The sequence below is a fragment of the Fragaria vesca genome, linkage group LG6, assembly GCF_000184155.1.
Source record: "Fragaria vesca subsp. vesca linkage group LG6, FraVesHawaii_1.0, whole genome shotgun sequence".
NCBI lineage: Eukaryota > Viridiplantae > Streptophyta > Magnoliopsida > Rosales > Rosaceae > Fragaria > Fragaria vesca.
Window position 1 is genome coordinate 28,112,118 of NC_020496.1, and position 10,828 is coordinate 28,122,945.

Here is a 10,828-nt window from a genome sequence, read left to right on the forward strand (position 1 = left end):
TACTACTACTACTACTACACTCACACNCTCTCTCTCTCTCTCTCTCTCTCTCTCTCTCTCTCTCTCTCTCTCTCTCTCTCTCTCTCTCTCTCTCCCCCCCCCACTGTTGTGCTCTCCTTTCACCGGTAGAGTCCTCAACCTCCGTTGCCAGAGCCGTTGCCATCAAGGTCGCCGTCCCACTGAATCCGAATCTAAATCCACTCTCGGCAATTGTTAGTAGTATATGTGGTCTGTTTTAGCAACTTTTTGAGATTCACATTGTATCATCGGGTCTCATTCTCTAACTTGAGGTAATGACGTCGTCTTATTTATTGATCAGAACTTAACTCATTTCCCTAACAACTAAAAAAATTCTACCATATTCTGTGTCTTAATCCTTATTCCAAAACAGTCGACATAGACGTGCATGACAGTTCTTAAATACATTAGTGAAAAGAGACAATTAAATTTAAAACAAATAGTCCATGAAGACATCATAAAATGGCATAACCACTACCCCTGAACACCTGAACAAAATATGCTCGCTTAATAGAGGACGCACTTATTGGCACTAACCAAAAAAATTGAAATGTAACCAAACATAAATATAGGCCATCACGAATCGCTTTCCTCTCAAAACCGTTGATACAAGCATCTCAGAGAAACTTCAGACCAAATAAAAGAATGTCAGAACAACCGCGAAACAGTTTGTTCTGGAAAATGCAACCCCCTTGACCATTATTCATCTAAATAATATGTTGTGTAACCAAACCAACTCCAATCAATAATATACATGGGGGCTAATTTTGCCTTTAGCTTGAGCAACCAAATGTTCTTCTGTATCATGTTCAAAATTTGAAACTTTGGAACTTTATAGTAGAACTGCTATGTTCTATTCCATCAATTGGAGTTGAGTCTTGACAAAAAGTTTGTAAAACTAAGTTAAAAATTAAAATCATGCATTGGAGATGGCCTTAAGCAGAGACCCACCACAAAACCCACTAGAAATAACAACAACCGATGAATACCATATCAAGCATCTTCAAACTTGGTTTTTTTGATACGCATCTTCAAACTGGTTGTAGTCGTCAATATGATAGAGGTAAAGTTTAGGTTACACTTGATCATGATCCTTTTGAAAAGGTTTGATACAAGCACTTTGATTACAAGGTTCAAATGTCCTGTCTACACATATAAGTTCATGTCTACATACAGACAATACAAGTTCAACGTTACCCATTGTAAGATATATGTTGGTTCATATGAATGTCCTTTTTCATTTTATTTGTCTGTTTCTTTTGCATTTCTCTTTTCTAGTTTACACAACCATACGAGCAAAATTATACCGGGAACAAAAAACCAAAATATTGCATCTCAGCATCTCCAAAACCTTTAAAATTGATATTTAACCTCTAATGTATTCCCCCAACATAAGTAGGATTAGATTTCAAATCCTCTGAACTTTTTATGATCACAATTGTGAATTTTCTTGTCACAGGGATCTGACCAGAATTTATTTTCTTCAACAGGGGCATGGCAGTTCTTATGGAAATTGGTACTGCAATTGTTACAAAGCTAGCTGAGTACACGGTTGGGCCAGTTATACGCCAAGTGGGTTATGTAATCTGCTACAAAAACAACCTCGAAGAACTACAGACTCGAGTTCATGAGTTGGGTGATACCAGAGAAAGCGTGAAGCATGCTGTTGACACAGAGGAAAGAAAAGGTAAAAAGGTTGAAACAAGAGTCCAGAACTGGATGACTGAAGTAGTTCGGCTGACTAAGGAAGCAGATGACGTGATAGATAAACACCTCGCACAGACTAAAGAAGCAGATGACGTGAGAGATAAACACCTCGCACAGACTAAGGAAGCAGATGACGTGAGAGATAAACACCTCGCACAGACCAAGTGTTTAATCGGCTTTTGTCCTAATCTAAAGCTTCGTCATCATCTGGGCAGGAAATCAAAAAGATTGGTTCTAGAGGTGGCAGAGCTTGAGAAGAAGCAGCCGAATTTTGATAATATTGCATATGTTGCTCCCCTAGAAGAGGTGTGTATCCAAGATTATGAGGCATTTGCCTCAAGGACTTCAACTGCGAAGGCTGTGATCAACGAACTCAGAAATCCTAATACCCACATGACTGGGGTGTACGGTATTGGGGGTGTCGGAAAGACAACCCTTGTCAAAGAAGTTTATCATCAATTAGCTGCAAGAAGTGACAAGCTGTTTGAAGAGGTAGTTATGGTACTCGATCTGAAACGGAATCCCAGCATCGAGCGAATTCAGAAAGCAATTGCTGAAAAGTTAGACCTCGAGCTTCCTGAAAGTGGGACCCCAGCTGGAAGAGCAAGATTAATAAGTAACAGGATAAAAAACAAGAAGACTCTTGTGATCCTAGATGATGTCTGGGAGAACATTGATTTGGTGGCTGTTGGCCTTCCTCGCATGGCAACTCTCAAAATTTTGTTGACTTCACGAAGCAAGCTAGTATTAGCTTCAGACATGGGTACACAAAATGAGTTTCCTCTCAAAGTATTGAACAAAGAAGAAACTTGGAGATTATTTAAGAAAATGGCGGGTGATATTGTTGAAAAGCCGGACATACAAACTATAGCAGCCAAAGTGGCTGAGAAATGTGGAGGTTTGCCGCTTTTGATAGTGACTGTTGCAAGATCTCTGAAAGATAGTCCATTACATGACTGGAAAGATACTTTCAGACGACTGAAGAAGTTTGATGGAAAAGGACTGGAAGATAAAACATACTCTGCTATAGAGTGGAGTTACGATAAATTGAATAGTGAGGAGCTTAAGTCGGTAATTTTGCTTTGCGCAAGTGAGGTTGGGAGTGCCAATGATGTTAATATCCTTGACTTGTTGAAATACAGTATGGGGCTGGGTTTCATAAAGAATGTAGATACAATGGAAGAAGCACGGGATGCCTTGAATTCACTGATTAAGAAGCTTCAGTATTCTTGTCTGTTGCTAGATACAGATGATAAGCAATGGGTCAGAATCCATGATCTTGTCAAACATGTTGCTCAACATATTGCTGCTAGAGATCACCATGTGTTATCAGTATCTTATGGAAGTGAGTTGAAAGACTGGCCAGATAAGGAATTCTGCAAAAAGTGCACTAGGATCTCTCTCATGAAATGCCAAACTCCCGAGCTACCTCAAGTTCTGCAATGCCCAGAACTAACAATGTTTCATTTAAGCAGTGTTGATGTTGACTCCCGTGAAATCCCAAGCAACTTTTTTAAAGAGATGAATAAGCTCAAAGTGTTGGATTTGACAAAACGGAGTATAGCATCACTACCTCCATCTCTTAAATGCCTCAAAGATCTTCAGACATTGTGCTTGGATTCATGCACGTTAGGAGACGTTGCTTTTGTTGGTGAGCTACATAACTTGAAGATGTTGAGCTTTTTATATTCCAAGTTCAAACAATTACCGGAGGAAATAGGAAAATTAACTAGTCTACAATTGTTGGATTTGACCGGGTGCTCGCAACTCGAAGTAATCTCACCTCATGTTATATCCAAGTTGATACGACTTGAAGAGTTGAGAATGGGTAAACATAGCTTTAACATATGGGAGGCTGGAAGAGTCGGCGATGCTAAAAGAAGTAATGCAAGCCTTGAAGAGCTAATGTGTTTGCCCCGGCTAACTGCATTACAAATACATGTCCCAGATGCTAACATTCTTCCAGCAGATTTGTTCACCACTAGTAAGTTGGAGAGATTCCAAATATGTATTGGTTCTATGTGGAAATGGGATGATGTTGATGAAGCTCTCAATGCACTAAAGCTCAATCTCACTACCAACAAAGAATTGGACCCAGGTCTAAAAATGTTGCTCGAAAGAACTCAAGACTTGTACGTGGAAGGGATGGAAGGTGTTAACGATAAGTTTTTCCATGAGCTAGCCACAGGGGGTTATCAGCAATTGAAACATCTACATGTTCAAAACAATGCTAAATTTGCATACACCGTTAATACGAAGGTACGCTCCGGAGCAAATAGTTATTTTTTAACATAGTGATTGTCCAACTACATTTAGTTGATGGGTTATTCATCTAAAGTAAATAATGTAATTATACATGCAATTTGTCATTTCCTAAACTTGATTATTACCAGGTTGGTTTTCCTAACTTAACATGGTTGGCGGTGAGTGAGGTCAACAGTTTAAGATATTTGTTATCATCTTCAATGGCTAGAAGTTTATCACAACTGAAACGTCTTCAGATATCCGGATGTCAAATCATGGAAGTGATCATTTTAATAGAAGAATCTAGTCAAGAAATTGCAGAGAACTTCTTTCCCCAACTACAAGATTTGGAGCTAAAAGGGCTTCCAAACCTCACTAAATTCTGCACAACAAGTTACGTTGACTTGCCAAATCCATCCTGTAAGAGATTGCGATTAGATAGTTGTACTGAAAGTGGTGGAATCTGTGAAGAAGTTGAAGAGATTGACGCAGAAGGAAACCTTGATATTGTGATACAACACTTTCTTTTTGAAAATAAGGTGAACAAATACATGTATTTTCTTACCTATTTCTTTTACCTTGATATATAGAATTTTAACTTATTCTCTAAGTGACAGTTTTCAAGGGACTGTGAGGGACAAGTGATTCAGGCTTTTTCATACATGCGGTTAAGATTCATTTGTCCTTTATAGTCTTTTAAAAACCGTCTCTTGTGTAAACAAACATGTCTCTATAAGTATCAGTTTGTTACATATTATTGGTTAGCGGATCCATAAATAAGATGAATATCATGTATATGCAGGTAGAGTTTCCAAACTTGGAGAAGTTATATCTTAATGGACTAGCAAAGTTGACGACAATATGGAACCATCAACTTTCTCTAGGGAGTTCAAAAAACCTAGAGACAATAGAGATTGTTTTATGTGACAATTTGAAGAGTATTTTTCCATCCTCAGTGGCCAAAAGTCTTCAACAGTTGAGGAGTCTAAAAGTGGAAAATTGTGGGGTGGAGGAAATCATCTCGAAAGAGGATGATGTACATACAACACCTACGTTTGTTTTCTCAAAACTAACATATGTGAGATTTGAAAATTTGCCCCAACTTGAGAGTTTCTATCCAGGATTGCATTATTTGGAGTGGCCGTCACTCTTAACTTTGCTGGTGTATCGTTGTACTAAGGTGCATATATTTGCGAAGGGAACACGTGAATGGAAGAATCCATGCACTCCAAAAAAACAGTCGTTGTTTTTGCTTGAGAAGGTACTAATATAAACTTTCACTATAATAATTCCTACTCGTATAATCTATATATATATATATATATATGTGTGTATATATATGTAAATAAGCACCTGCTTAAATTCACCGTTCAAAGCCACGAACAAAAATGAATGTTTGAGGTTGTTGCTCTATATAAAATATTTATTAATTCTAATTACTAACTAGTAATTATGTAATTGATATTTCAGGGTTCATTCCCCAACTTGGAAGATTTAGGCTTGGGCATTATGGAGAATTGGGATAGTCCGCCACTCCACTTGTTTAAGACACTAAAATCTCTTTATACTTACGCACACACCAACTCAACTTTAAATTCCCTTGAGAAATTACTTGGTCTTGAAAAAGTCAATGGAGAAGAAATACATGCAGCTACGGATGGGACCTTCCCAGTTTTAAGAGAGTTGCACCTTTGCGGGATGCAGAAGGTGATGAATCTTGGGGATGATAGCTCCGGATCAGCAGCTCCATATTTCCCCATAGTGGAAATTCTGGAGATAGCGGACTGTGAAAGCTTAAAGAATTTAAGATCACCAGCAATATCCTTCAACAATCTAACAACTCTGCAAGTAAGTCGTTGTAAGGGATTGAAATACTTGATATCTTTCTCCATGGCCAAAAGTTTGATGCAACTCACTACACTAGAAGTTTGTGATTGTGAGGAGATGATAGAAATAGTTGCAAGCAATGGAAATGACGGATCAGAAAATGAGATTGAATTCAAGGTGTTGAAACAATTGGAACTATCTGCTCTACCGAGTCTGAGAGGTTTCTGCTCGAAAACTCGCATTGTCAAATTTCCATTACTGGAAAATTTATTGATGACCGGTTGTTCTGAACTGGAAGGATTCATCTTTGATCCTACGGATAAAAGTACACTTGGCAACAATGTGAAAGACACCAGCTCACATGAAAACACTGATAATGGAGTAGTGCAACGATTCCTTTTCGACAACAAGGTGAACTAACTAATAATACTCAACTTTCTTTACCAATTTAATTCAGATCATATCTGCATAGCTTCATTTCCACAGTTGTAAATTTTTATACAGGTTGAATTTCCGAAGTTGACGAGTTTGTCTCTCAAGGGTCTAACCAAGTTGACCACAATATGGAATACACAAATACAGGAGACATCAGCAGCACCACAGCCGAGAACTTTTGATTGTGAGAATCTAGAATATGTGGAGATTGATACGTGTGAGAGTTTGAAAAGCATTTTTCCATTGTGTGTGGCTAGAAATCTCCAGGAGTTAAAAAGTCTCATAGTGAAGAATTGCGAAGTGAAGGAAATCGTTGCAAGAGAGGAGGGAACACAAACAATATTTAAATTTGTGTTTCCAAAAGTAACATTTGTGATGTTTGAGAAGTTGTCCCAGCTCATAAACTTCTACCCCGGGATGCACGTCTGTAGCTGGCCATTGCTTAATGATTTGGGAATGTATGAATGCGACAAAGTGGACATATTTGCTAAAGAAATTTCTAGTTTCCAACAAAAGCGTGAGGTGCAAAGTTACAGTACTCCTCCTCTACTTGATCGGCAATCTTTCTTTTCTGTTGACAAGGTACAATTATTTCATATACTTTTCTTCGTTAATTTTCTCTCTGCATCCAAATTTTAATCTGATTTGTCTGTTATATATGTTTTGACTATATTTTAGGATTCATTTCCCAACTTGGAGCGGTTGGGCTTGAATGCAATGGAGTTCTCCAATGGTCCACTCCCGGCAGCAGCGCAGTTGTTTGGCAAACTAAAGAAACTGGATGTTTGTTGTCCAGAGTCCAAGTCACTTGTTTTCCTTGACAAATTACTCCTCGACCCAGCTGAAGGAAACAGCTCTGCTAGTGCGGTTGAGATAAGGACCCAGCAGCTCCCGCATTTGAAAGAGTTGCGGCTTGTTCGAATGAAGAAGCTGATGCATCTAGGCCAAGAGGATAGGGAGGATAACTCACGATCGGCCCCTCGTATCCCAAATATTCCGAACCTGGAAATTCTAGTCGTGAACGGTTGTCACAGCTTAAGGAATCTGAGATCCTCCGCAATATCCTTCAACAACCTAACAAATTTACAAGTAAGTTGGTGCTTGGAATTGAAATACTTGATAACTTACTCCATGGCCGACAATTTGATGCAACTCACAACACTGGAAGTTGAGGGGTGCCAAAGACTGGTGGAAATAGTGGGAAGCAATGATGACCACGATTCAACAGATGATGAGATTACATTCCCAAGGTTGAAACATCTGAAACTATCTTATCTACCAAGACTGCAGGGATTTTGCTCCGGAAATTGCCTCGCTAAATTCCCGTCCTTGGAAACTTCAACCATGAGCAACCGCCTGAAATTCAAGATTTTTGCAACTGATGATCAATCGATACGGCTAACCAACGAAGAGGGAGACACAGATGTCGATGCTGCGGGTAAGTCTTAATTCATCGTTCATGGTTAATGTTCTGTATGTTCCCGGTGCCCTTATCATGGAAATTTGTATACGAAATGCTGATTTACGACAATATGTGATATTCCTAGAAGAGGAGCTGACTGCTGAGGATGAAATTAATTCGGCAAATACTGATTTGATATCTCAACCACGTTTCACCGTAAGTAAACCTTCTTTGGGTTATATCTATATACACAATAAAGAGTTTCCCGCTTGATTCTACCTTCAATGTTGTTATTACTTATTAGCTGTTCTAACAAAATTTCGTACTCAACCTTACAGATACCAGTGCTCCACATTTCTTCAATTGCTCATCTTTTCTGGTCTAACATAAGTGGAAGATTGTTCACCAAATTGTGCAGTCGTGGCCGGGTTAAACTTACGGCGTGGGCTACGCGCATCAAGTGTTTTGAGAAAATGCTTGTGTGGGGAATTTGCTGCATTTCAATTCTTATGCTTCTATTGATTTACATGTGCCCAAGTATTACTTCTTCTACTTGGCAATAAAAGAAAAACGAAGAACATGACAGAAGAACAGAGTGATTCATATTGGAGCTCTCCTCATTGTTGTGCAACCGAGAGCTCTGTACCTTCAGTCTGGTAGTTTTTCTTTCAGCTTAATATGTTACTGTAATTGCTGATTTAGAAATCTTCATTTGTTAGCTGCGTTTTGCACTTTATCTCTTTGCTTAATTGACTGTGAACGAGGCTTCTAGTAAGAAGGGAGAATAAGTTTGGATCCAGTGTCTTAGTGATTTTAATTGTACGAGTCAATCACCCGCGCCCTGCTGCGGGCTAGTAGCTATTCAGTTTTTGTAGGTACCATTATCTTTACAAACATGGCAATCATAAGTATAGTTAGTTGATCACAAAATAAGCAAATGATCAAAGTATTGGAACCATAAGTGAATTTAACTTGTAGGAGTTAGAACGCACAACCTATTAAGGGATGGCTCATACATGGGACCAAGAAGGTTCCTTGATAAATTTATTGCAGAAAGCTTGGAATGTTCCTAAGTATTGATGGTCAATATGGTAAAAAGTGAAAAATGGCATGAAAGAAGTAAATAAAAGAAGTAACACAACTGACAGGGGCATACATGTCTTTTTAAGCAGAACAATGACAGATTTTAAATAAGATGCATTAACGGGTAACACTGTCATTTCACTAAACAGTGCCAACTCCTTAATATTATTAGAGCAGATGCAACAATGAGTTAGTTTGATGGTTAGATCAAGCTAGAGGACTAAAAACACAATCCACCAGGAAGAAATTAGATCGGGTTAAACGTGGGTATCATGTGGAGCCTACCTAATCTGACTAAAGCATCGGGTGAGGATTAACCCAAGTATTAGTCCAGACCAATTTAACTGTGGGGGCTCAAACATGTGCTAATTGATCCACTGATGACAATGATTTTGCCACTTGCACCCAAACATGTCTTTAATTTGGGTCATTCGATCAAAATCAGATGGATCACCTTTAAAGGCCACATACATTCTTTTTTTTTTTTTCTCAAGTAACCATGTTTAATTTATTTTTAAAAAATATGAATAATAGTTGGTCCTCATATTGATCACATTGTTGTATTGTACATTCGAGGACCAAAGACTTATTTAAATGAACCCGAGGTGAAAATTACTCTAACTCAACCCAAGATGGCTGCATTTGCTGTTATATATAGAGAAAATGACCTATGCATAAAAACAGGCAAATTAAAGCTTATTTAAATAAAAAAATTTTCTTGTGCCCATTCAACTTAAACTGAATTAAAATACGAATAGACTCCTAATGAAATAATAGAACTACCACCCCCACTCACTCTCTCTCTCTCTTCTCGACGATAACTAACGATGCCTCATTGACGCCGACACCGTGGCTTCACGGCCTCCCTTCTCCGCTGCCGATCCCGGTTGGAATCAACAACGCCGACGTCGCCGCCACACTGCCTGTGTCCTCTCTATCCTCTCACTTTCAGTCTTTGTTGGAATCAATGAGGCGGTGAGCGTCGCCGGAGTCACGGGAGAGCATCGTCGATGTCATAGAATCTGAGGTCGTAGCTTCAGTGCTCGCGATCGAGGCTCGAAAGAATTGATCGAATTGAGACGAAGTAATCGAAGAGTTTGCAGAAGTTGTCAAGGAATTTGCAGAACTTGGAGCGCTTTAGGAGGTCTAGATGTATCAATTTTAGATTTTCAGTCTAGTCTTGTTCGTTTTGTTGCCAAGGTTTAGATCTGAGAGTTTTTAATTTAATTTTGCCATTTCTGGTGGTAAAGTGATATGGATTTTTGTGAGGAAGTGAGGTAGTGCTTTGGAGTATGGTGAAAGTACAAAGCTACGTGTGTGATTAGATTGAGCTTAATTAGGACTGGCTGATTGTTGTGTGTACTTAGGGTGCGTTTGGTGCAGCTTATAAGCTCTTGGACTTATAAGCAAGGATGAAGTTGTTGTTTGGTAAACACATAAATAAGCTCCTTTTTAAACAAGTCGGGTCTATTTTTCAGGTAAAAGGAGAAGGAAGGCAACCCCTCCTTTCACTTATAAGGAGAAGTCAGAAAAACGCGGTACTGTAGCTGCGAATTAATGAAATTTTCGAAATGGCAATGGGTACCCTTGTAAACTTCAACAAATTACAAGGGAGCCGCCTCCATCGCGTCTCAACTCTCTCACTCTCTGCTCGCTCCTCCGTTTCTTCAACATCAACGCGTCGAAGATCTCGGCACCTCTTCATCGCTGCTGATGTTGGCCGTCGCGATCTTCGTCAACAAGTTCCCCTGAGTCTTCTCCGCCACAAGTATCTCTTCCTCCGGCGCCTTCGACCCCCGGTCCATCGTCCTCGCCGTCTCCGGCATGTCAATCTCGTCGGAATCCCACCATCCAGATCTTCATCAACACTCCCTTCACAGCACTCTGTCCGTCGTCGGGGACGAAACCTGGCCGGGAGAAATATCTTATATCCTAGTTGCTGTTTTAATATGGGTATGATTGATCGAATCCTTAATTATTGAATGTATACACTTGCTTCAGTATGTCTTATTTTTCTTGGGTAGATTGTTGAATTGATATGTCTTGGGTATGTGCCTTCGTCTTTGAAAGGGGGTTCTTCTGTTTGCTGCAAGTCTAGGTGCGAGGATAGAG

General features: G+C 39.3%; 2 protein-coding genes across 2 annotated transcripts in view; both read left to right on the plus strand.

The window, feature by feature from the left end:
• LOC101313149 (disease resistance protein At4g27190-like) overlaps nucleotides 1–5,903 on the plus strand; it is a 12,546-nt gene extending 6,643 nt beyond the window's left edge. Inside the window, exons 4-7 of the mRNA XM_004305853.1 lie at nucleotides 1,509–3,984; nucleotides 4,119–4,508; nucleotides 5,440–5,817; nucleotides 5,871–5,903. Coding sequence (XP_004305901.1) covers nucleotides 1,509–3,984; nucleotides 4,119–4,508; nucleotides 5,440–5,817; nucleotides 5,871–5,903 — 3,277 coding nt within the window. The remainder of the gene's footprint in view (nucleotides 1–1,508; nucleotides 3,985–4,118; nucleotides 4,509–5,439; nucleotides 5,818–5,870) is intronic.
• Nucleotides 5,904–6,035: 132 nt separating this feature from the next.
• On the plus strand, nucleotides 6,036–8,424 carry LOC101312946. Its single transcript, XM_004303918.1, has 5 exons — nucleotides 6,036–6,207; nucleotides 6,301–6,813; nucleotides 6,910–7,669; nucleotides 7,779–7,849; nucleotides 7,972–8,424. The coding sequence occupies exons 1-5, from the start codon at nucleotides 6,070–6,072 to the stop codon at nucleotides 8,194–8,196; spliced, it is 1,707 nt and encodes a 568-aa protein (XP_004303966.1). The 5' UTR covers nucleotides 6,036–6,069; the 3' UTR covers nucleotides 8,197–8,424.
• Nucleotides 8,425–10,828: the final 2,404 nt, after the last annotated feature.